At 44.9% G+C, this 26,690-nt stretch overlaps 1 protein-coding gene and 1 long non-coding RNA gene across 9 annotated transcripts in view; both read right to left on the bottom strand.

The window, feature by feature from the left end:
- The window catches only part of GK (glycerol kinase), a 79,160-nt gene extending 64,828 nt beyond the window's left edge, over nucleotides 1-14,332 (bottom strand). For 2 of the 7 annotated variants that reach the window (XM_040468931.1, XM_040468937.1), the window contains exons 1-2: nucleotides 14,114-14,331; nucleotides 1,983-2,056 (exon numbers count right to left, since the gene is read on the bottom strand). In XM_040468931.1, the coding sequence (XP_040324865.1) occupies nucleotides 1,983-2,056; nucleotides 14,114-14,191 (152 nt within the window). In that variant the 5' untranslated portion in view covers nucleotides 14,192-14,331. Of the gene's footprint in view, nucleotides 1-1,982; nucleotides 2,057-14,113 lie in introns of all 7 variants that reach the window. The other 5 variants (XM_040468933.1, XM_040468934.1, XM_040468932.1 and 2 more) reach the window with 4 other exon arrangements.
- Nucleotides 14,333-16,220: 1,888 nt separating this feature from the next.
- On the bottom strand, nucleotides 16,221-24,601 carry LOC121026170 (uncharacterized). 2 transcript variants are annotated; one of them, XR_005788283.1, is made up of 4 exons: nucleotides 24,394-24,601; nucleotides 22,558-22,712; nucleotides 19,206-19,232; nucleotides 16,221-16,651 (listed from the first exon to the last, which is right to left on the bottom strand). It is a non-coding gene; the product is annotated as an uncharacterized LOC121026170 (long non-coding RNA). The 2 variants fall into 2 exon arrangements; XR_005788284.1 differs by lacking the exon at nucleotides 16,221-16,651 and adding an exon at nucleotides 18,614-18,729.
- Nucleotides 24,602-26,690: the final 2,089 nt, after the last annotated feature.

Below are 26,690 nucleotides of genomic sequence, written 5' to 3'. Positions count from 1 at the left end.
GCAAAGCACAGCCAATATTCTAAAGAAATGATTTCAACAAAAGCCTAGTTCCCTTACATTTTTATTATCCTTCGCATAGTAATTAACCATTTGGAAGAAGGCAAGTAATCACAGTCCACAAATGGCACATATTCTACCTGCGTTTACATATTTTTTTCAAATCCAGCAAGAAATTAGTTTCCCAATTTGTTATATCCTGTGGCTTTGATGAGTTTTGACAAACTATCTGCATGTTTCACTTGTCACTAGCTATTTCTAAGTAGACTGAGAAATACAGATATATATATATATATATATATATATATATATATATATATGTGTGTGTGTATTACTCTTGGGATGGATGGATGGATTTATCTACTTATTTATTTGTCTATATACTTATTTATTTATGAAGCAAAAGGAATTCTGAAAAGCCAAATAAGTAAACTAATGTCTTTTGCCATTTTCTCCCAAAATATTTTGTTAAAATTTAGGGGAAAAAATTTCAATTTCTTCCAGTAATTATTTCATGTAGGCAAGTGACTGATTCCAGTTTTCAGACCCAATCCCTGCGCCATTATGGTAAAGTACGAGGACCTCAGAAAGATGAAAGGGACATAATAAATGACAAGGAAGAGAAATGTGGAAAACACAAACGCCAGTTGAGGAAAACCACGAGTAGAAAGGGCCCAAGCTTACAAAATCCTAGCCCACAATCTGGAAGCCTTCTTTGCCTTCCTGCAGCCTGCCTGGCTGTCCTGAGCTTTGAGTTCTGTTTCTAAATTTGTTCTAAAACCTAAGCTCCTTCCACATATTTCTAACTTCTGTCCCTCCATGACCCAGGCGCTCTCTCTCCAAATTGCACTGGGATTAGGCCTGTGGACAGTCATTCTAATGCTGGTCCTATATCAATATCTTTTATTGGTAAAGAAATTCTCTAAAATGGAGGAGCACATTTTTTCATGGAAAGAAAACGCTAACATTTCGTAAGACATCAGTTTTTGTCTTTCTTAAATTGAAAGTAAACTTGAAAGTAAAATAAACAGATCAAAAGCGCACAATTTGTTGAGTTTTAGCAAATATATGTACCCATCTAACCAACACCCCAGTCAAGATATAAAATATTTCTATCACTCCTGAGACGTCTTTCATGCCTGTTTCAAGTCAATCACAAACTCCACAGGCAACCAGTTTTTGATTTCTATCATCTTAGATTACTTTCTTTAGCCTCTGCTTAAATTTCAGACACAGCCCTGTACATGTGCTCCTTGGTGTCCAGCTTCTTGCGCTTTCCATGAGATCAGTAAGACTCAACCATGTTGTTGCATGCATCAGTTCACTTTTTCAAAATTGCTGAATGGTATTTCACTGTTACTCATTCTACTGATGACAGACATTTGGGTTGTTTCCAGTTTAGGCTATTATGAATAAAGCTGCTATAAACACTCATGTATGTCTTTCTATGGCCATATGCTTTCAGTTCTCTTGGACGGATTCCTAAGAGTGCAATGCTACAGATACAGGGCTGACTTTGTAAGAAACTGCCATGCAGTTTTTCCCACTGGTTGTATCGTAAACATCATTAAATTTTCAATAATATACTTAACATTCTATTTAATCACCACTACCACATATGCAAGTTCTTCCCAAGAAGGATGACTCTCATGACAAGATATGTGAATGCTTTTTTAAGCAACAGGTATCTTTACTTAAGGAAAAAGCCCTTGCACTCAAATCAGCCAAGCAGTGGTTTGGCAGTGATGGAGACACAGAACTAAAGGACTTCAAGGTCAGTGTGGACTTTCTGATATTTAATACTCCTCTGCCTTACTACCTGATTATCCCTTCCTTTTCCGTCACGGGATTCCTAAGCCATCAATCTCCCACACATTTTTGCCGAGCCACCAAGGGACTTGGTCAAGTTAACTTTACAAAGGCACGTAAGGTGAGATAGAGTAATAAACAGGAGGTATCTTTACATATTAAATCAGGAAACATACCCTTCTCTTGGAAACTCTTGTTTTATTTCCACTTGATGATGACTAAGTAGTTCAGCTGTTTTTGAATTGAAGACCTGAAAAACATATCGCAATGTTAGGGTGAAAAGGCAGGTAGAGAGCAAAGATGTTTAAAGCTATTCAGCCGCCAAAGTTCCTAGTCGCTGACAGGAAAAGTCTAATCGCGTGAAATGCCGCAGGAGATGTGCTACCTTCTCTTCAGATAGAATCAAGATAAAGAGAAATCTAGTGAAGGTGAAGCTAAAGAGGCAACTCCTTCGTCTTTAAAAAAATTTCACAGGGGCGCCTGGGTGGCGCAGTCGGTTAAGCGTCCGACTTCAGCCAGGTCACGATCTCGCGGTCCGTGAGTTCGAGCCCCGCGTCGGGCTCTGGGCTGATGGCTCAGAGCCTGGAGCCTGTTTCCGATTCTGTGTCTCCCTCTCTCTCTGCCCCTCCCCCGTTCATGCTCGGTCTCTCTCTCTCTGTCCCAAAAATAAATAAACGTTGAAAAAAAAATTTTCACACATCAACCAGTTAATAGTATGGATCTCAACAGGGAATGGGATGGGAATGCAAGCTGGTGCAGCCACTCTGGAAAACAGTATGGAGGTTCCTCAAAAAACTAAAATTAGAACTACCCTACGACCCAGCAATCGCACTACTAGGTATTTATCCAAGGGATACAGGCGTGCTGTTTCGAAGGGACACGTGCACCCCAGTGTTTATAGCAGCACTAGCAACAGTAGCCAAAGTATGGAAAGAGCCCAAACGTCCATCGATGGATGAACGGATAAAGAAGATGCGGTACATATATGTATACGTAGGGGGATGGGCTAAATGGGGAAGGGGCACGAAGGAATCTACTCCTGAAATCATTGTTGCACTGTATGCTAACTAACTTGGATATAAATTTTAAAAAATAAACAATAAAATTAAAAAGAAAGAGAGAGAATGGGAAAACCAAAAAGAAAAGAGAGCTGGCAAAATGCTGATGGTGATGGCACAAGCTTCCATTCTGCTTCCATCTTGGATGTGGAGACACAAAGAGTCATAGAGAGCCAGGCAGGGAACGGCACTGCGTCGGTTCCTTTGAAGGGAGGTGCCCCCATGAATCTAGCTCTTACAAAGGTAAACAGAGCTGTGTATCAGTCAACAGGGGAGAAGTGCATCCCCACACCCAACCGGCTGAGTGCTCTCTGTGACATACCTGCCGTGAACTGATGACCCTTGGTGCAAACCGTGAAGACCAATGGACCAAAGCTACCAAAGGAGTGCCATACGATCCTCCACAATTTTGATACTACTAAAACAATACTTAAAAAAACCCCTGGTAATCCTTTCTCCTCTGTATTTTCACCTGCGTGCACCTCCACTTGAGTACCAAAGTACTTAGTCTTTCAGAGTAAGGATTCCTATTTTAATTAAACTCGACTTCCGGAATCACTGTAATTACAGCAGTAGAGTTACATCCAATTAGGTAAGCGTTTCCATGCCTGGGTTTCCTGTGGGAGAAAATTACCTGCTCACTGCAGTCTAAGAAAGGGAAAGGAAGAGGAAACGCACCAGGAGTCGCTGCTGCCCTCTCTCCCGAGCACACTACCTCCCCTTTGGGGAGGAAAAGATAAATATAACGAAAGCAAAAAGCTATATATTCTCAAGTCCTGTGAAGAGATAAAATATCTTTTTAGTCAAAGGTTAACTCGGCGCGTCATAAATAAAAGGCATGTCACAGAATCCTAAAGGACACCCCCTCTGATTTACAACTTAGCCTTAGGGTATACTTTGAGGATGTTCCATCCATTTGTCGGGTGTGATTTGTTGGAATATCTCTAGGGCCGAGAACAGTGCCTACCATAGGGCTGATGCTCAATAAATATTTGTTGAATGTCTTAAAGGTTTTGGTCCGTCAGGTCCTTATTAGGAGCAAATTATTAAAACCAAACGACAAATGGTTAAAACTCTAATAGGAAACCACAGTTTTATTATTTTTATGCATCTTACTACTGCTCCCAGGGTCTACTTCCAAATCCCCAAAGGATTAGGGGTTAAGAGACACGGTGCCTATGGGGCTCTGAATGGAGTGAGATCCTTGTTCCAACACCTACTAGTTTTAACTAGGCTGACTTTGGGGCCCCCACACTAATAACGGATTTGGAGACCTTTGGAAAAGGCACAGAAAAGGGGAGAATTTTGGTAAATTCCATCTGACTTACTAGACCGTGATGCCGGTGATCACACCGCATTTGGACCTAACAGGATGGAGCCCGGCCTTCCCTACGTCTTCCGAGCCCTGAACCTGTGCAGAATATGGAGACCACCTTTAGGGGCGCCTGGGTGGCGCAGTCGGTTGAGCGTCCGACTTCAGCCAGGTCACGATCTCGCACTCCGTGAGTTCGAGCCCCGCGTCGGGCTCTGGGCTGATGGCTCGGAGCCTGGAGCCTGTTTCCGATTCTGTGTCTCCCTCTCTCTCTGCCCCTCTCCCGTTCATGCTCTGTCTCTCTCTGTCCCAAAAATAAATAAACATTGAAAAAAAAAATTAAAAAAAAAAAAAAAAGAATATGGAGACCACCTTTAGATGTGACCCTGGGAAACACTTCCACGTCTGTGGGACACTTTCTAGGTTTAGTATTTGTAGAATCTTCAACTTTCTTAGGGTTGCACTGTCCAACCGAAATATCATACAAACCACTTGTAGAAATTTAAATAAAAAAAAATTTTTTTTTAATGTTTATTTATTTTTGAGGGAGAGAGAATGTCAGAGCATGAGCAGGGGAGGGGCAGAGAGAGAGAGGGAGACCCGGAATCCAAAGCAGGCTCCAGGCACTGAACTGTCAGCACGGAGCCCGACGCGGGGCTCGAACCCACGGGCTGTGAGATCATGACCTGAGCCGAAGTCGGACGCTTAACTGACTGAGCCACCCAGGTGCCCCATGAAATTTAATTTCTTTGAAAAAAAAAAAAAACAGTAAAAAGAGGCAAGTGAGATTAGTTTGAATAACATTGTATTTAAGCCACTGTGTCTAAAAAGTTAGCATTCTGACATGTGATCAATACAGAAACTATTAAGGAGATCTGTTATTTTTAGAAGTCTCTGAAATCTGGTATATATCTTATACTTACGGTCCATCTCAATTTGGACTGAAAGTGACCACACTGAAAGTGGTCAATTGCCACGTGTTGCTAGTGGCTATTGGACAGGGGAGTGAAGTTCTGGACTACTGTTTTTCTCATACATCTAGGTTCATGTGAAGAGTTTTTAAAAAATTTTTTTAACGTTTATTCATTTTTGAGAGAGAGAGAGAGAGAGAGAGACAGAGCATGAGCGAGGGAGGGGCAGAGAGGGGGGAGACACAGAATCTGAAGATGGCTCCAGGCTCTTAGCTGTCAGCACAGAGCCCGATGCGGGGCTCGAACTCACGGACCGTGAGATCATGACCTGAGCTGAAATCTGACACTTAACCGACTGAGCCACCCAGGTGCCCCCCAGTTTTAATTAAGACTGTCCGTTTGTCTGCAGATGGACAAATGTACAAAGAAGGCTAATGATGTTTCCACAATACTTTCTGCCCGGAGGGTTACTAACACTATAAGAGAACACAAGGCCCAGTAGCCAGAATGCTCGTCTGATCTTTTCCAGTAGATTTCAAAAGCCATGGTCAACTCAAGATGGCAGTGGCTATATAGTTTGTTTCACAAAAGGTCAAGCATGGTCATTTAAAACTCATTAGATGGCAAAGAAGAAAGACCCCAGAATTACAGATGCTCCTCACCTCTTTTTCTCCCCTTTCAAATTTGAAATTCACCAAATTTAAAAGTCAGTTAAAACTTCAGATGCACAGGGGTGCCTGGGTGGCTCAGTCAGTTAAGCGTCTTCAGCTCAAGTCATAATCTCACGGTTCACAGGTTCGAGCCCCACGTTGGGCTCTTCGCTGACAGCTCGGAGCCTGCTTGGGATTCTCTGTCTCCTCCTCCTTCTCTCTCTCTCTCTCTCTCTCTGCCCTTCCCCTGCTCGTGTCCTCTCTCTCTCAAAAATAAACATTTAAAAAAAACCTCCAGGTGCACAACAGCACAGAATCGAAGGCTCTCCTTAAGAAAATTAATTAAAAGTAGTATTTGAAGGCACAAAGAGTCCCTGGTTCCTGGAAGAGATCCTCGAGATCCCATGGGCCAGCCTTTCCAGAATGTGCTCCTTGCATCTCCGGGGCCCTTCAGAAGCTGGGAAGGAGGCAGCTTCAGGCAGCTGGCAAGGGGCTCCAGCTGAGCCCCTGGGCCACGCTGACTTTAGATTTCACATTTTATCGCCTCCAGCTTCCAGATTTGGACCTATCCAGAAAAGAGCTAACCAATGGAGCTCCAAGGCAAAAAACGCAGGACAACACAACACAAACTGAAATATATAATATGATACTCTAGTATTCACAAAGGGAGCTCCAAGAAGTTGGATAATACTGACAAACAGGGCTAAACTCTAGGTTTTCTAAATGCTGATTCAGTGCTTTTCCAATACAAAATCATGCTGATACCACTTATGATTTTTTTTCATCCTTCATTAAGTGGCAGGAAATACAAAGTTTTAGGACATAAAAGGAGAAAGGCCATCAAACTCAGACTAGTGGGGGTCTGAGAGGGGCTATCAGGAGAGGGAACTTCTCTGGGGCGCCTGGGTGGCGCAGTCGGTTAAGCGTCCGACTTCAGCCAGGTCACGATCTCGCGGTCCGGGAGTTCGAGCCCCGCGTCGGGCTCTGGGCTGATGGCTCGGAGCCTGGAGCCTGTTTCCGATTCTGTGTCTCCCTCTCTCTCTGCCCCTCGCCCGTTCATGCTCTGTCTCTCTCTGTCCCAGAAATAAATAAACGTTGAAAAAAAAAAAAAAGAAGAAGAGGGAACTTCTCCACTGGGACTTCAGGTTGCCTAGAAGGGAGTGTGTGAGCGGCAGGGAGCGGAGGGGAGGCCAGGCTGAAGGAGAGCAGCTGCCAGGTGTCTGTGGGGACCCGGGGAATGCAAGGGGATCCAGTGGTCTCCAGGGGAGACAAGTGAGGGCTCCAGTCAGAGGGCCAGCAGCAGGGGGGACTGAAAGAGATGAAGTGCGCTGCTGAGAGAGATCTAATTAGGATATAAGCAATTAGATGCGACAAGGGCTTGGATGGAGAGGAGTAAAGAAAAAGGAGGAACGCTCACAGATGACAGGTGACAGGCCAGCCAAGACAGTGTTTACCAGACCAAGGATACGGTGGGAACAGCAGTGGTGGCACAGAAGGGGGTTAAGGAGATGGCAGAGTTCATCTTCAATCATGTGTTGTTGGGGTGTTACTGGGGCACATGCGTAAAGACGCCCAGCGGGCCGTTGCTTATATTTGAGGTCGGAAGCTGAAAGAAAGAGATCTGTTCAGGTTAGAAACTTGGAACTAGTAGATAGAGAAGTTCTGGGGATCTAATGCACAGCAGTGATTCTAGCCAAGAATACTGTACTATAAACAGCCAAGAGGCTAGATCTTAATTGTTCCCACCGCAAAAAAGAAATGACAATTATGTGACGTAAACGAGGTATTAATGCTACCAGGGGTAATCGTATTATCATACATAAATGTATCAAGCAACACCCTGTACGTCTTAAACTTACACTCCGTTACATGTCAGTTATATTTTAATGAAAAAGAAAAAAAGAGGGGTGCCTGGGGGGCTCAGTCAGTTGACCGTCCAACTTCAGCTCAGGTCATGATGTCACCGTTCGTGGGCTCGAGCCCCACGTCGGGCTCCGTGCTGACAGCTCGGAGCCTGGAGCCTGCTTCGGATTCTGTGTCTGTCCCTCCCCTGCTTGTGTCTCTCTGTCTAAAAAATAAATAAGTAAACTTAAAAAAAAAAAACCACAAAACTCTTAAAAAAAAAAAGAGAGAGAGGAAGAGATCTGTTCTCAGAATCCTGTGTTGGCCAGTAAGGCAGATGAGGAGGTCACACTTCGTGTATCATGGAGTCAAACCGCACAGGCCCGGGGAGCACAGAGCTGGGGGTGGGGGTCAAGCTCCGGTCCTGTCCAAGTCAGCTGCGGGACTTGAACTTTTCTGAACCTCAACTTTTCCATCTGTAAAAGGATTAAATAAAAGAATTTATAGGAAGTATTTCACACAGGGCAGGCGCACCGTAGGCGTCCCATACGTGTGACCACTGCTGTCCCTGCCATGACTGCTATTTTTATTACCGTTACCACCACCGGCAGCCACCGGCACAACTGGCCAGTGATAGTTAGGATTCAGAGCTCCCAGCGCTATAGTCATCTCTAAGCCCAAATCAGGCATCTGTTCCAGATTCTGTTTTGCGGGCAGGCCAGTTACAAACTGAAAAAGGGAGGGAACGTGCGAGATTAGTGGGGTGCCCGGGGGGCTCCGTCGGTTGAGCGTCCGACTCTTGATTTCAGCTCAGGTCATGATCCCAGGGTTGCGGGATCGAGCCCCGCAGTGGGGCTCTGTGCTGACTGTGGAGCCTGCTTAAGATTCTTTCTCTCTTTCCTTCTGCCCCTCTTCCCTGCTGGCTTTCTCTCTCTCAAAAAATAAATAAATAAATAAATAAATAAAAAAGACAGGGGTGCCTGGGTGGCTCAGTCGGTTAAGCGTCCAATTTCAGCTCAGGTCATGACCTCACGAAGCCTAATTCACAACTCAATGCCCGCTCCGGAGGAGAGGGATGGTTTAAAAACTGAAGAAACATGGGAAATGACTTTGTTTTTTTTTCCTATGTAAGGCCTTTCTAAAACAGTGCATGCCTTCTCTGTCTTCGAAGACGGAGAACGGGAGACGGACCACACGCCGTCCTCACTAAGAAACTGTCCCTTAGCGTCCTAAGCTGAATTCACTTACCTCTGCTCACTCATCCTGTAATTCGACCAGCCCACGAGAAACATGCGCATTCACTTCCCTCCCACGTGACTTCCCCCGCTAGCCTGCGCTTCGACACCGCACTCAGCTTGAATAAAACAGTTTTCAGGAATGAGAACTCCCTCTCTAGAACTCGGTGATGCTATATAGATTGGAGTGACCTAAAACAAAAGCCCCGGCTACAAACATATGGCGAACCGAACCACAAAAGGCATAGTGGCATGTTCCAACAAGCCAGAGAAGGAAAACATGGCCAAGGGCATTATATTTTCCTTAAAAAATGAGGCCACATGAAATAGCACATACATATATCTGATACGGCGCTAGGTGCCCCCTGAGGACTTTGTCCAAGACTCCGCGAATTAACCTCCCTAGTCTTCCGATCGCAAAGTTCTAGTCAACGCCTCTGAAGGGCTCGGGTACGTAGTCATGTAATGAGCGCCTAACACGTGCCAGATGCTGTGTTAGGCTTGGGGGGAGGGTGAGCTCTTCACACATGATGTTTGTGAGAGACAAGACAGGGCGGCAGCACCGTGAGGGGACCGTCTTCTTGCCATCTGTGTAAGGTGACGGGCGAGAAAATGAGCCAACTTGGTGGAAAAGAAGAAAGCACAAAAATAACACAACCGTAGTTATCACAATGGTGGCCTCATTCTGCCTAAGAGCCGCATCAGTTTTACTGCGTTTACGGTGCATTAGTCCCTGGCCCCTGATGGGCGCTTAATAAATAGGCGTCGAATAAATACATGAAGGGAAGAAAGCGGAAATCCGTCCCTAAGCCTTATGAGATCTCTAAGGATGAGGCCGCTGGGGCCAAGGCAGTGCTTCCCGTCAAAACAAGCACCGAACTACAATTCTAGTCATTCTTTGGAGATGCTGGCTATTGGAACACGGCGGTTGCGAAACCGTCATCCACCGTGACTACACCTGGGTCCAGCCCAGGACCCGCTGGATCTGAGTCACAGGGCGATCAAAACCAGGACTTATTCAAAGGCAACGTTTTCTGTTTGTTTTTTTTACATATTGCGAAACCAGTGTGTGCATATGTTTTCCTGGGTGAAGATTCATCTGTGATTATAATCAGAACTGACACCTGAGAAGCGGGTAAGAGGCCTTTCCCCAGCCTCTCCTCTTCCCTTCACAGGGCTTCAGGCAGCCGGGGAGCCTAGGGCACGATTTAGGGCAGGCTTCTGGGCGCACGCGACAGACCCGGCCTTGAATCCTAGTTCCACCAGTTACCGTGACCTTGGGCACGGTCCTCAGCATGGTCCGATGACCTGTGGAAAGGAGCTTACCAATTGAGGTAAGCTGTGTGGGTTAAATGAGATAAAGCTGGAAAAATCCTCCCCTGCAGCATCCGACACATTTCAAGTGGTAACGCGGTCCAAGTCTTTGCTTTTCGTAACTGTCAACTTAATGGGGAAAAACAAAGTTACCAAATAAAGAGGGAAGTTGACTGTTTAAGCCGAAACTTTGGTTTTATAAAGAAATGGCCCCTTCTTAAAACCTGTTACACTGATTCTCTTTCCAAGAAGTTCCTATTCTGTAATCTGAGTAATCATGTGCCAACCCCAGTTCACTTTCCTATCAGACAAGTATGAACGTTTCCCTTCAGTACAAAGCATATGCATAGGGTCCCAGGGTGAACTCTTTGGCAACTAGACGAAGAAATGAACATGTTCTCAAACTGTCTACTAAAATATAAGAAACTGGCGCCTGGGTGGCTCAGTCGGTTAAGCGTCTGACTTCAGCTCAGGTCATGATCTCAGGGTCCATGAGTTCGAGCCCCGCGTCGGGCTCTGGGCTGACAGCTCAGAGCCTGGAGCCTGTTTCCGATTCTGTGTCTCCCTCTCTCTCTGCCCCTCCCCTGTTCATACTCTGTCTCTCTCTGTCTCAAAAATAAATAAACGTTAAAATAAATAAACTAAACTAAACTAAACTAAAATATAAGAAATTAAGTAATGAAACACACCCAAGTCAGGAAGTTTTAAGATATTTTTGGGACAAGGCAAAAGAGCTAGCCATAATCAAAATTCAGTTGACCTACTAAAGGGAAATAAAAATCTATGGAATCAACATGTATAAAGTGCTCCCTGTAGACAAAACACGTGTTCAAAAAACAAACAAACACATGTTCATCTGTTGCATGGACCAAGATTTTTTTTAAGTTTATTTTTATTTATTTTGAGAGAGAAAGAGAGAGAGAGAGAGAGAGAGAGAGAGAGAGAGAGAGAGAGATAAAGAGCAAGCAGGGGAGGGGCAGAGAGAGAGGGAGTCAGAATCCCAAGCAGACTCCATGCTGATCTCACCGTGAGACCTGAGCCAAAGTCAAGAGTCGGACACTTAACCGACTAAGCCACCCGGGTACCCCCAGACCAAGATGTTTTAAGCAACACAGAGACCAACAGGACCTAAAAGGAGGTCCCAGCTCTGAAGTACAGCAGGTATACAATTATAATACAAATCAGGTGATCAGAGCTATTAATAGATGTATAAGAAAAGCACTATAGGAAGAGGTAGAAATTCTAAGGGTTTGAGGAAGACCTGCTAAGAGATGGCATCTGAGGCACTATTTGGAGGCAGAGTTGAATTTCAAGAAGCAGATCTAGGGACGGGGGAGGAGACGATTCCCTCAGAGGAAAGAACATGCATCTCGAAATGTTGTGTCCATTAGGGGAGAAAGTTAACAATGGTTAGTACAGGAAAAGGAAGAAAAAAGCTTGGAGAGGTTATTGGTCTCGTGAAAGTTGAATGAGATATGCAAATCTAACGAACACTGATCAGGAAATTACTCCAATACCTTTAACTTGATAAGGTTCCTTATGACAGCTCTTATTGTATTCTTCCCTGAGAAGGTAAGCAATTATTTGTGAGTCATAATTACAACGTGGAACAAAATGACTAGAACCCTTGGGAATTACCTTGTGATCGAAGCACTTATTCAGCAAATCTATTATCTGCATCTTGCAGGGAGTGGTTTAGCAACCTCTTTCCTTGTATCTGAAGGAGAAGTTGACTGTTAAACCATTCCTAAGTTTTGTTCGACTTCACGCATGATCCGGAAGTCTTTTGTCGACCCGCGAAGCATCTTTCATAGTTGTTTCTCAAGAAGCGGCAAACTTGGCCGATCAACTTTTACACATCACTCTATGCGCAGGATGGGAATCTTCTGAATTTGCACCTCAGCTTACTCAATGAGACCATACTACACCAGAGCTCAGAAAACACAACCCAGGGTCAGCAGGCTTGTGACGTTCATGTCACACAACTGAATGATTCATGTCACGCACACAAATGATTGCGATAATATGAAGTCAATTAATTCTTCCCCCACCAATGCAGAAAGATGCCCCTTGGGCAACAGACTCCAAGGGACCAGGAACAGCCCGCAGTAGGTAAAGAAGCCTGTCGGGCTACAGGGACAGCAACAGTGAAGAGACAAAAGAAAGAGAAGCACAGTAAGGCTGGTTCCTAAAAGGGAAGGCATACCGAACTGAATAAGGTAAGGACATGAGTAATAATAGTGAAATGAAACATCAAATACTTTACCCACGTTCACAGCGGGGAGAAGCTGTATCAACTTGAGAACAGTCGCCCCGTTCAGTGTGGCCCCCACAATGCCTAAAGAAGTAGCTGGCCAACGTTAAAGAATAATGAGATTTCACTGCAAACTCAAGACGATCAACATTTCTTAAAGAATTTGAAGATCTGGCAACACTGGGCTTGTGGTGCCGCTTGGCTCTAGGCTGTCCCCTTGGCCTGAGTCGGCTCTCCACCTTCTACCTGGCTGGCTCCTGCAGGCACTTGTGTGGACAATTCTTGAACAGGATTTCCAAAATCAACCCACAGTCAGTCAGGACACAGGTCTTCAATGGCCTTTCTTAATTTGGGAAGATGGCAATGATGATTGTGTGTTTTATAGATTAATCAAATCCAGTTAGGCAGACTACCTTACTTATGATTCAGGATTCCTTTACAAACATTTATATGAGAATAGGACAAAGTGAAACCTGCCCGGGGTGATCTAAAGATAAGCAATGTAAGAGACGGTGGTTTGAGCTTGGCAGCTCAAACCTGGCTAAGTCATGAAATAGGATTCAAACTACAAGTGGACAGAAAGCTTTTCAGTTCAGACAAGAGAGACAAGTATCAAAATGCAGGCACAAATGCAGGTTTTAGTCAAGTGGCCAGTTAAGCAGAACTTGGAAGACATGTACTTACTGTATAGACAATGAATACATGTAGTATACGCCCACATACATATACATACAGAATAATGCACGAAAAAATGATTTGAAGTCAGTGAAGAGCTAAATAATCATTCAGTATTTACATCAACCTGCTAAGTGAGCCAAATGTCCACCGAAAGCATAAGTTCTTGACCAACAAGCGTTTATTTAAGTTACTTTTAAGTCATCTTACCAAACTCGGTGCTAGATCGCTTTAAGAGCAAGTTTCTTAATTGCACACGGCATTAATAAGCAGAGTCCCTTAAATAGCACTCCGTTGTGATAAAACTGCTCTCAGACACGGTAAATAAAAAGAGGAACAGCATTTTCCTGTCACTTTAAGTTGTGAAGCACGGAGAAAACAATCATCTGTTTGTGACGGGCAAAGCATCCGAGCTGAAATTTGCGAGTCTTCGGAATCGAATAAAGATGCCGGTAAAAACACAGTAGCGTGACTTCTTCCTAACGTGTTCAGCACCGCCCCCCACCCCACCATGCCGGCCTTCCACCTTCTGCAATTTGTGTGGGAGAGGATGACAGCGCATCGTCACGCTAATACTATATTCGTTCTACGGCTCCAAAGGACGCCGTGTTAGGCTACCAAAGCCGTGACACAGCTTTTGCCCCATCCAAGGACGTCCTGCGCCCCGCAGGCCAAATGCTCCTGGGGAAGACCGCAGTAGCGGTCAATGTGGCCACCTGTCCCTGGCTACAGGCGGGCCGCTCTTACGGATGCTTGGCGAGTCCCAGCTCCCTTTGGGGGTGGGGTCCCCCTATGAGTAGGTGATTCGGCTCCACCACCGAGGCCGGGGCTGCTCAACTCGGCCACGGGGGTCGCGAGAGGCCGAGGTCCCCCAGGCCCACGGAGGGCAGCTCCAGCGTGGCGGGTCCCGCTCCGGGGGCCTTGGCCTCCACCCCCTGCCTAGCGACTGGGGCCCGGGGTCGGGGGAGGCGCGGGATGGGGACGCGACAGCCAGCCCCGAGGTCCACGGGCGCCCGCCCCGGCTCAGCGCCTCCTCAAATGTCACCCTGGGCTCACCAAAAAGCGCGTGGAGCTGGTGCCCTGGTCCACTGCCCCCACCAATGGCCCCAAAACTGCTTTCTTCGCGGCTGCCATGAAACCAGCTTCGGGTCAGCGGGCTATCGCGGCCCGTTTCCCGGGAGACGGCGGCGGGCGGGGGAGGGGCAGGTCGCGAGCCGGGCAGGCGAGGCGGCGTGCAACAGCAGAACGCTGGGATCGCGCTCCAGGCAGCCCCTTTACCCGCGCGGAACCTTCTCACCCCGCCCCTTCGGCCCAGGCCCCGCCTCCAACCGCGTTCCCCATGAATCCGGGGGCGTGGCGGGGGGGGGGCGCGGCCCGCCGGGCCGGCCAATTAGCGAACGTGGAAAGAGGCGGAACGTTCCGACAGTCAGAGGGCGGTGAGACGTCGGGGAGGCGGGGCCTGGGCGCGGCGGAGGCGGTGGCCCGCGCCGCGGGTCACGTGGGCTCCTGCGGCCCGGCGGCCGAGCCGGCCTGCCGCAGGGCCGGGGGCGGAGGCCGGTGCTGCCCTTTGGCGGGGAGCGCCACCGGCCCGTGGAAAGGGCACAACCCCCACGCCGCGCTTAGGGGCTCCCTCCCGCGAAAGGTCCCAGAGGACAGGACTGCTTGTTCCCCTGGTGGGCTGTGCAGAGCGCGGCGTGAGTCGCTGTTCAGGCCGACCCGGCCGGGCCTTCCCGCGCTTCCCACGCCCCGCCCACCTCCCCTCTCCTTGCCCTGGATAAGAATTCCCTGCAGGGAACCGGCCCCACGTAGCGTGGTCCCCGGGAGCACGGCTAATCCCTCATCTTCGTCCGCTTTTCAGGGACAAGGAACGCGGAAGTTCTTTCGGTATAGCACGTAAGGCAAGAGCGCAGAATCAACCTCGGGTCCCTCAACTGACAATCTGGCATCCGGCAACTCCCTGTCCCGAACCGCCCTTGCTCCTCGCTTGACCTCACTCTGGTGTCCCCTCCCTCTCACGCCATTTCCTCTGCCTCCATTAACTGCTCTACATCGCAAAGGGAGAGCAAAGGGGCTCTTTGATTTGACCTTGAATTTACCTTGCCAGGATCCTTTTGAGTCCCGCGCGTTTCAGGAGCTTTTCAAACTTTGAATGAAGACCCACCGTGAGAAATAGTTTACGACTCCAGGTGTGTGCGTGCGCATGTGCATAAATTTATTTTCTATGTAGTACATATAGATACACATAAATCTATTTTCTGTATATTTACATTATTGAAAAATGTTTTCCAAAACAATTTATCCTTCCGTGCTACGCATTCTGTATTGCTTTATTCTATTGCTGATCATTTTATCAATTGAGTAAAGGAGGCAAAACTGAAAGAACAAAGGCCTTTTTTGCGGGGGGGGGGTCTCAGAATTGCAGTTTCGGTGACAGGTTCTGGAGGACTCAGAAAAGGGTCTTGTTCATGTGGGGAAAGCAAGGGGTTTTTACGGGAAAGAAAGAAGGGGTGATTACATGACTTAAGTAAAAGGAAAAAAAAAACCTACTTTGGTGCTGACTGGTGGAGCCACTTCTCATTACTATCTTATTGATTGTTTTATTGTTGCTGTCAAATAAAACTGTCCCTGGTATGTATGAATTCACTTTGCTGTCCTCATGTGATCTGTCAGTTGCTCTCTTTAAACTTTACGATCAACTGCTTGTAAAACAGTTGCTGCTTCTGGCCTAGTTCAAGAGTTCGTTGGGAAGAAAAATGCAGCTGCAAAATGGAGAACCGTATGTATGGCCAGAAATTTGACACAATTCCACAGTTCTCTTTTGATCCAAGATTTTTTTTTTTTTTTTTTTTTAGGAAAAATGTCACAGATCAATACTATTCCCTGGTAGCCAGTTTAAATGTTCCGTTCTGGACCTTAAGGAAGAGGTCCGGTCCAAATCTCATGAACCAGCCCTACTCTTGAAAATGTCAGCTCAGGGGCGCCTGGGTGGCTCAGTGGGTTAAGCGTCCACTCTCAATCTCGGCTCAGGTCATGATATCACGGTTTGTGAGTCTGAGCCCCACCTATGGCTCAGTGTCAACAGTGAGGAGCCTTCTTGGGATTCTCTCCCTCTCTCCCTCTGTCTCTGCCCCTCCCCCACTCATGCTCCCTCTCAAGCAATAAATAAATAACTATTAAAGAAAATAAGTCACTTCAGTTAAACACTTGTGTCTCGTTTCAGGAAGTGGGCTTCGAGGGGGTTCCCCAAATTAGGCCCATATTGTGCAAGCAGTCAGGTAATTAATAAGAGGCATCTGTACGGAAACAAAAGAAAAACAAAGGTTAATGGTTGGAGCGTGTTATAAACCCAGTGTCTGCGTCCTGAGTGTGGCCAGTGAGAAGATTTTCTAGATGTCAGGCTCAAAGCGTCTTCAGAGGGAGTGAGAGCAGGCAGTGGCGATCTGACAGATTTTCCTGGTTTGCAATCCGAGTACCTCTGGTGATCTTCCTGAGAGGCCCATATAAAGCAACAGGCACGAAGACCGTCTGAACATGGGCTGTCCGTGGCAGTTCCTCTGAAGTTTATCTCAAGTTGTCTAGCTTCAGTTTGCACAGCTTCGGGAAAAAAATGGCAGTTTTAGTTCTCAGCCATTCCAAGTCAAAAGAATGAAAGAACATTGGAAACCTTGGTTTGGAGAGTCACAGCCAGATATTTGAGGAAACCAGAATTCAGGATACAGCCCAGTTTTGTAGGGAAACAACACACTGTCAGACAATCAGAACTAGAATCTAACATCCACACGTGTGTGTTATGGGAATACAATTTTTTTCTCTTTTTAAAAAGAAAACCACAGGGGCGCCTGGGTGGCGCAGTCGGTTAAGCGTCCGACTTCAGCCAGGTCACGATCTCGCGGTCCGTGAGTTCGAGCCCCGCGTCAGGCTCTGGGCTGATGGCTCAGAGCCTGGAGCCTGTTTCCGATTCTGTGCCTCCCTCTCTCTCTGCTCCTCCCCCGTTCATGCTCTGTCTCTCTCTGTCCCAAAAATAAATAAAACGTTGAAAAAAAAATTAAAAAAAAAATCTTTAAAAAAAATAAAATAAAATAAAATAAAAAATAAAAAGAAAACCACAGGCCCCAAATGGTGTTGCTTAGGCCGAGTTCCCAAACTGGGGCTTACTACCTAATTTAATTGCAGTTTCAACCTCTCCCAGAAATGTAACCTTAACTGGTCAGTCAGGAATTTTCCAGATCAGCCCACTGAGTCTGTCCTATGGGGCCTCTCTATCCCCCAAAGGAAGATGAATAATCTACATGATAAGACCCCTCTTCTTCTCCCCCACTAAGGGAAAGTGACCTTTGGGGAACAATCCTTTTCATTTACTAATAACTTTCTGGCCCCACCCTCCTTCCTATAGACACTTTCCATTTTGTACAGTTTCTCAAAGCTTTCCTCTACTTGCTAGATGGGATACTGCCTGACTCAGGAAGCATTTAATAAAGTCCATTAAACCTTCAGATTATTTCAGTTGGATTTTATTTTTTAACACTCTCTAAAATCACCCTCATTTCCACCAAAGATAGCCAAAGGAATACTAATTTGTAAAATAAGTCCAATTTCAACACGTTGGCCTGATTATTTTCAAAAGTGTAGCAAGAATAGTGATTGATTATATAGGTTCATTTATTTTATTTTATTTAAAAAAAAATTTTTTTAACGTTTATTTTTGAGACAGAGAGAGACACAGCATGAACGGGGGAGGGATAGAGAGAGAGGGAGACACAGAGTCGGAAGCAAGCTCCAGGCTCTGAGCCATCAGCCCAGAGCCCGACGCGGGGCTCGAACTCGCGGACCACGAGATCGTGACCTGAGCCGAAGTCGGACGCTTAACCGACTGAGCCACCCAGGCGCCCCTATATAGGTTCATTTAAATCTGCTTTGCTGGAACTGTTCGTAAGACATTTTAGATTGAACTTTCAACAGCCTCTCCAAGCTAAGGAACCACGCCAAATACTTGCCATCAGACGTCTGTGTAATTAATCGCTAAGGATTTGGGTGAATTCCTCCCTTTCTGAAGTCCCCCCAAATAGCCTGAGGTTCCTGTGCCTGCCAGGAAGCGACCTTCCATCCTTATCTGGTAAGGCTGCTGGGAACCCTGTAAGCAAAGTGTCAGGATGATTTTTCCAAGGGGCTTGATTGGTTCCATAAAGTCAGCCTTAGATCCTTCGGGCTGTCTGGTCATATCTGAGTCTATGCATGTCTCTGAAATACGACATTCCAGTCAAAGCGTTGGTAATATAACCAGTGTGTCCAATGCTGTCCTGTTACAAGGAGAACGGATTCTTATTAAATTTATACAGATAGCTATAATTGCCACAAAAATAGGAATACTCACTGAGAGTTTCTAAATTCTGGAAGGATCAGGTAGGGAGAAAAAGATAAATGTTTCAGGTCTGTTTACAAAGGAATAGTTTACCAAATTTCTGTAAGTCGTAGATAGCCTAAGACAGAACATTTCTTTAAATCTGGAAGAGAAAACATTCTTCCTCAGTTTATTCAGGCCCGTGTTATTCATTCTTGTTTTTTTTTGAATCCAGACTTCAGCTGCAGAAATTCTTATCCAGTTCAGTTTTGTGATCTTAAGGTTATCAGAAACCTGTATGTGTCAAAAGTCCTTTCCATGAATCTCCTTGAAGCTGAAACACATGAGCAAGACCATCAAGAATAAAACAATAACTGTAAATGACAAGGAGACTCAAAATGGCCACAGTTAAAGATCTGTTGGGAGCTCATTATGATACAATTGAAAAGGAAGTTTGGTTATTTCTGTGACACACAACACGTTAATAATTAGAATTACAAGCAATAACACTGTACCAGGACATATTAAAACTTGAGGAATTTCATATTATTTCTAGAACAGTTACATGAATAGCAATTCACCCATACGATGTAACGTAAGATGGTTTACCCTCACTTAGTACCTGACAATGCTTTGGTAATTTGACAATTCCTTTGGTAATATAATATACCAGATAAATAAGCCTAATTAGTCAAAGAGACTTCATTTAGAATTTGAGTTTCGGAAAGTTTGTGAAAAATATCAGAAGGTTTTAAATGTAAAGCACATGACTAAAGAGGATCCCAGATCATTATAAAATTTAATACTTACCTGTCATCCCAGGCGACGGATAAGATCCTAAAGGCAAATATAGAGGATTACAAAGCCGTTAGCGAAAGTTAACTCTTTTAATACTGGGAGCATTCAGTGTCCTTAAGTATTTAAAGACCTGATAAAGACAAAACAGAAACTTTGATTTTCTTACCTGGATTACATTAAAGACAAAGAAAAACCTTTGTTTATAATTTTATATTAAGAGTAGACCAATAATTTAAGAAAACTTGGGTGTTTTAACAGTGAGACAAAACCAGTTCTAATCTTGTACCTTTGACATTAAAACTCACCCATTCCAATCATAGTTCTGACCCTGCATAGACTTTTTTTCAAAGATTCCTTTTTTCACAAACTTTCTATGACGTTCATTCCTACATTCAGATTTTGCCTGTTTCCCTCTTTAAATAACCGGCCTTGCCTTAGGTCAAAAGTTCTTCCTTTTCCGTCAAAAAAACCACATCTCCATTTCTAATATCCTTTCCTACCAAAACACATGACATCCTAGTTTACTGGCATGTGGAGATGTTTTCTTATTATTTCTAGTAGCTTAAATTATATTTAGCAAAATTCTTAACTTTTAGAGACTTTTTTTTTTTTTAAGTAATCTCTACACCCAACATGGGGCTCAAACTCACGACCCTGAGATCACGAGTCATATACTCCACCAAATGATCCAGCCAGGCGCCCAGTTTACCTATTTCTAAATGAAAACTAAGAAGTAAGCAGTTGTGTTCTACTAGCATTCTGTTATACTAGCATTCTTTTTTTTTTTTTTTAAGATTTTATTTTTAAGCAATCTCTAACCCCAACATGGGGCTCAGATGCACGACCCCAAGATCCAGAGTTGCAACTCCACTGACTGAGCCAGCCAGGCGCCCCTATATCAGCATTCTTTAGACTCGCAACTTTATGAACACATTTCATAATTTTTAGGAACAAATGCCTTCTTATAGTAAACTTCTCAGTATGGCACAAAACATATTTAGCAATTGACCCAAATATCTTTAGTTTCTCTGTAATAGGAAGTCAAAAGTAAATAAGCTTATGTTTAGTAGGTAATGTTTCAGGATTTCATCTTATGTGGAAATGATCTGGATATTTCAAGACTACCCAGTATGTAACTTAATTTGACAAATCCAAAAAGGATTTGGGGAAACTATTTAAGTAGACATAAATATTGCTGAAAAGTTCATTTACAAACTTGTATTTTACTTACATCAATGTAATTCACTTGTTCTTAATAAATATGTTTAGATTAGTCAGGAAAATTTCACAACACACTAAACAGCTAACCATCACCTTGAAGTTACATTTCTTGCTGACCAAGTCTGTAACAGAGATAACATGAGCTAATTTGACTTTTAGCAAACCTAGGGAGAATAATAGTTTTATATTTACTGCTGACAACTCTAAAAACATGCCTGTTTTAATTAAACCAACCAACTTCAATGAACTTTTATATATTAAAGATTAATCTTAGATCACATGAACTTGAAATATATTTGGGTTCATTTCTATTGTCTGAGAATTTTTTTTTTAATTTTTTTTTTTCTTCAACGTTTTTATTTATTTTTGGGACAGAGAGAGACAGAGCATGAATGGGGGAGGGGCAGAGAGAGAGGGAGACACAGAATCGGAAACAGGCTCCAGGCTCTGAGCCATCAGCCCAGAGCCCGACGCGGGGCTCGAACTCACGGACCGCGAGATCGTGACCTGGCTGAAGTCGGACGCTTAACCGACTGCGCCACCCAGGCGCCCCTAAAATCTTTTAAAAAAAATAATAATTTTTTTAGCCGTGAGGCTGAAAGTAGGATAATTCAGAATTCACTAGTTTAGAAAAGAGCATTTGGATGCAAACTGTTTTTCTGGGAGATGGAATTAGTTAAGGTTATGTGCTCAGAAAGCTAAAACTTTTGCCACTGATATTTGTGGGGAAGACAATTACCATTGGTGTTTATCCTTGCCCAGTAACCTTATGGAAGCTGTGGGCTAGATTTGGGGCAAGGGTGCTTCTATAGCCATTCGTAACTTTAAAAAACTTCTCCCCAACCCCAAGTTTTAGGAATAGAGGATGATCTACACATGAGTTCCCAGAGACGGTTATGAGACTTTTGAGGTAAATAGTGGATGTTTGGGATTGGTGAAAAGGGGAGGGTGAAGGATTTTCAGTTGTTTCTGGGCCTTTATTTCTGGTTTCGCAAAGATTTGTAAGATAAGGGCAGTTGCTTTTAATCCTTCAAGGAACTGGGTTGCAATTTAAATGACATTCTAGGTTGATCCACCCATCTGACTACATTATCCTCAGTTTGCTTCTTTCCCTCTGGGTACATAGTTCTAATTTTAACTTAGGGGAGAGGCCTTAAAAAAAATTCTTATCAGGTGCTGAATATCAGCTTCCAATCTGGCCAACTTTGGACTACAGAGCCACTGTAAAATAAATTCTTGCCAGTTTTGAGCTGGGACAAACAGCAAGTATTTGTGACAGTACTGAATAACTATGCTTTGGATGGAAGACGAGTCCCCAAAGAGGGTGCAAAGATACTACCTTCCCAAGATCTAGAGTCACTCCCAAAGATAGCCGAAAGAAAGAAATGACAACCTGCATGCCACAGCAAGGCAGACAAAACGAGTCAAGCGGGAAGATAATGGCCATTTCTCCTGAGTGACAGGGTCTCAATGGCCTTCAGCTCAAAATGCCAAAGTGGCACACTCCGGGGAGACTTGCTCTGAACCCTTTCAGTCTCCTTCAGTCTTAAAGAAGTTTGACTACCCAGAAGCTAAGTTACATTTTCTATGTGCTGTTCCACTATTTCCAAAAATATTTCCCTCTTTTGAGGGAAAGAAATGTGTGCCGATACCTCCCCCAAAAATTGAGGTCTAACAGGTGAATGGGGTCTGTAGGGACCAGAAGGAATTGATGAGTGCTGTAAGGGCCCCAGCTGAAAAGAAACGGGTAAAAATTTTTAAACTGTCATGGGATATTAGACCCTCCCACAGCTTGTAGTGTTCGGTGCTCTGGGGAAGGCGGGGAGGCAGGTGGGTGGGGTTTAAAACCGACAGTGTTGTTCCCACGTCTAGAGGGGGAAAGGGAGTGGGAGATACAGGCTTCCAGTTATGGAATGAATAAGTCATGGGAATAAAAGGCACAGCACAGGGAATACAGTCCGCGGTGTTATAAGAGTGTTGTCTCGTGACACAGGGTAGCTGCACTTGTGATGAGCATAGCATAACGTATAAACCTGTTGAATCACTGGTTTACTCATGTAAACTCATGTAACATTGTGTGTCAGCTGTACTAAAAAAAAAAAAAAAACAACAGAGAGAGAGAGAGAGAGCGCGCTCATCGCACCTCATTCCCAGTAACATCTATCTACTTCCCCTGAAGTGTTGGGTAGAATTAACGGGAAGATCCCCTTTTGTCCCGGGAGCTGCGCTATTCGGTCATATGAGCATGAGTTCCCCTGCTGTTTGTGCCCTTCTGCTCCTAGGCTGTTGGAGCCAATGCTGTCTCACAGGTAACAAAGTTGGAGTTAAATTAAAAAAAAAAAAAAAAAAAGTTAAAGGGGCGCCTGGGTGGCGCAGTCGGTTAAGCGTCCGACTTCAGCCAGGTCACGATCTCGCGGTCCGGGAGTTCGAGCCCCGCGTCAGGCTCTGGGCTGATGGCTCAGAGCCTGGAGCCTGTTTCCGATTCTGTGTCTCCCTCTCTCTCTGCCCCTCCCCCGTTCATGCTCTGTCTCTCTCTGTCCCAAAAAAAAAAAAAAAGTTGAAAAAAAAAAGTTAAAAAAAATGGGTTTTCACGATTAATTTTGTCAATACCAAAGTATTGTTTACAAGTTTTTCTCTAATCTATCATAATAATCAAAAACCAGATTCGATTGGCCACTGATTACATCGTTGCTTTGTTTCTCCAATCTATAGTCTTTTGGAAACCCTGAGGGATAGTTTTATGTAAATCTTCAGCTAGCTTAAAAGTTTCTGTTTTACCTACAGCTTTTCACTTAGAAAAATCAACAGGCTCTGTCCGGCCTACTTTTCCCATTCATTCCCTTACGTGACCTTCATTTACAAGCATGCGTAGAAGTTGATAAAGCTCAGAATTACCAGGTTTATGGGTCTGAATAACTAAAGCGAATCCCCTAGCAAATCCTAGAGGGTCTTCAAGGGCATGGGGAAAGTCCTTGGCAGTAAGTAGTTCATGGTCGTGCCTTGGTCCACGGAGTATAAATGACTGATAAAGTCTTAGAGCGTCCTTCATTGGGTTTAAGTTGAGAAGGAGCTCGGATCGCTGGAGGGTCTAGAGGAACCTCCGGGTTGATATGAGAGAATGGAAGTTCTGTGCAACTAGGATCGCCAGGGGGAGAGCAGGAGGGAGAAGGTGGAAGACAAGCAGTGGGTGTAGCGTTTCTCAGAAGCTCCTTGAGCTTAGGTCGTCGCTGAGAGAGGTCAGAGTCAGCTTTAGAAAGTTTAGGTAATTTCGTTCCTGAGGAAGCAGGTTTAGAATCATTTGATTGGTCAGAGGCCTCCAAATACGAAGGGAACTATGCTTCTACTCAAGCTGCTTGGTTTTTTCTTTTTCCAGTTGTGCCCGCAAATACACTAATTTTGGAATCTCCAAAGATCCCCGAGTGGCCACTGTAATGACAAGTCACAGTGATCCCACAAGACAGAAACTTACAAAAAATGGACCTGTAACAGACACCCAGCAATTTTCCAAACCAAAGGCCCCGCCGAGTATGCACCGGACAGACGAGAGTAACTCTGTAGTTCAGACAGACAGACAAAAGCCCACATAGGAAAGACAGACACCCAAAACCTGGGCCCAAGCGTCAACTGAAAAGAGGGAGGTTGGGGCATTCGTGGCTCGCTCAGTCAAGTTAGAGCCCCATGTTGGGTGGCGAGATTACTTAAAAAAAAATCATGAGGGGCGCCTGGGTGGCGCAGTCGGTTGAGCGTCCGACTTCAGCCAGGTCACGGTCTCGCGGTCCGTGAGTTCGAGCCCCGCGTCGGGCTCTGGGCTGATGGCTCAGAGCCTGGAGCCTGTTTCCGATTCTGTGTCTCCCTCTCTCTCTGCCCCTCCCCCGTTCATGCTCTGTCTCTCTCTGTCCCCAAAAAATAAATAAACGTTGAAAAAAAAATTAAAAAAAAAATCATGATAATCGTGAGGTTCAGAACTGAGAGGACTCACCGGCAGAACCCCGAACCGCCTGCTTAGGCAGGTACCATGTTCAAATCCAACGGCAGTCCCAGAATCAGAATAGTACATCGCTTCAGATCCCCTGCTGTTCTGATACCATTTATGTTGACTGAGAAAAGGAGGCAAAACTGAAAAAGAAGAAAGGCCTTCGTTGGTGATCTCAGAACTGCAATTCGGGCACACAGATTCCAGAGGCCTGAGAAGAGTGTCTTGCTCATGTGGGGAAAGCAAGAGGCTTTTATAGGAAAGAAGCAAGCGGTCATTACATGATTTAGATAAAGAAGAGAAAAAAAAAAACCCTGCTATTCGGGTGCTGACCCGTGGAGTCGCTTCTGATTACTATTGTTTTGATTATTAGTGCGATGAAACAAAACTACAAGAAAGTAGTTAACTTTACTGCCCTCATATAATCCGAATGCCACTTACTCTGTTGAAATCTTATGAGCAATTGCTTGTAAAAGAATTGTCACCTCTTGTCCCGTTGGACAGTTCCTTAGCTGGAAAGCAAAATGGAGCTTCAAAACTGAGTCCCTTCCGTCCAGAAACTTTACACAATTCTACACTTTTTAAAAGATGCTGATTGAAAATCACCAGAGTAATTATGCAAACCACTAGGCTATCAATTTCAAAGGCACTCTATTGTCCCCCTCTCGTTTCCACCCTTTTCCCTAATCTCTCCGTGTTCCGGAACATCATTTCTATTTTTTTCCCCCTCTGGCCCTTACTCTACAACACACTCTCTTATCCATCTCTGTGTGTATAGTTTAACCATGTTTGCTCTGGAAGGAAATTGTCCTGTACTCTGTGTAGACATCACTCTGGTGTTCTATGTGATGCCTGCGTATAGAAATGCTGGACTTAATAACTACTGGTAAACTGGCCTGCTTAGGAGAGGAGGGCAGATGAATCAGTATTTCTGAATTTCCTGGAAGAAGACACAGACAGGCATTCAGGCAAATGTAAAGGAAGTAGGCTAACTGGCCTCTGAATACCATGAAAGGCATTAATTAAATGATATAGATAAGGATTTCCTTGATTCTGGAAGGCAGTAAAAAGGAAGCCACCAAACCTACCATATCAATCCATTAAAAAACAAACAAACAAACAAACAAAAGTGACCGGGGGCACCTGGGTGGCTCAGTTGGTTAAGTGGCCAACTTTGGCTCAGGTCACGTGGTCCCATGGTTCGTGAGTTCCGAGCCGCACATTGGGCTCTCTGCTGTCAGTACGGAACCCATTTCGGGTCATCTGTCCCCTTTTCTCTCTGCCCCTCTCCCGCTCACACGTTCTCTTTCTCCCTCTTAAAAAGAAATAAACATTAAAAAAAAAAAAAAGTGACTGACATCGTTCTAACTTTCACACAGTTTTGACCCTCAGATTCTCACAGGACAGGGTCACACACTTCTAAGCTCCCTCTTGGAGTTCAGGGAAGGTCAAAGGGAAGAGTCTTAAACAGAAGACTCTAGCTCAGTGTATCTAATCTCCACACCCTAAATATTTACTCTGAGCCTCCGAGTCCTGTTTCGTCGTATCCAACTGGAATGACCCCCGTTTCTCTGCTCTTTCTCATCCCTTCAAGCCCTGGCTGCTGTCTGAAAACTCAAATTTATTCAAAGGTACAAACTAACCAAGAGATATTCTGCTTTCATTTTCCATACTATCCCTGAGGCAGAGTTGGAAATAACAACGGGGCACGTGTGGTCCGGAGAGCATGAAGTGACGCGTCTTGAGACTCGCCCGCCTTCTGTGGCAGAACCGGAACTAGAATTTCTGTCTCCTGACATCAAGCCCACTGCCCTTTTGTAGCCGTCTGAGGGAAGGGCAGCCAGGAAAATAAATAAAAACGAAGAAGGTAGGATGCTGGTCCACCTCGAGCTCCCCGCGACCCATTCCAGACCTGAAGGTAAAGCAGTGGGAGAAACACTGGATTGGACAGCTAAGGAGCTCCTTGGTCTGATCTTGGCCTTGCCATTCAACACTTGATCTTCCTGACCTGGAATAACTGATTTTCTCCCCTGGCTTCCTCTTGCTCATCGGTCAAACAGGGAAAATGTCATTGACGTGGATGGCATGATGTGTGAAACCACTCTACAAGAGAATGATTTAAGTAGCTTGAGTTACCTCAAGTTCATCGTGATGATTTCGGGCTGGTAGGGCAAGAAATCAACGTCAACTCCCATTTGGAGAGACTCTTGGGGTTTCAATTATTCCCCCTCTGGTGTTTCCTGTTAATTTACACAGAATTTATGTAAGTAGAAAGACTGCATTGCCGTAGAGATTCTTTTGTG

This window comes from Herpailurus yagouaroundi, unplaced genomic scaffold, assembly GCF_014898765.1.
Source record: "Herpailurus yagouaroundi ecotype Mexico unplaced genomic scaffold, PumYag 67793, whole genome shotgun sequence".
Taxonomy (NCBI): domain Eukaryota; kingdom Metazoa; phylum Chordata; class Mammalia; order Carnivora; family Felidae; genus Herpailurus; species Herpailurus yagouaroundi.
This window is presented reverse-complemented; position numbering and strand designations above follow the sequence as displayed.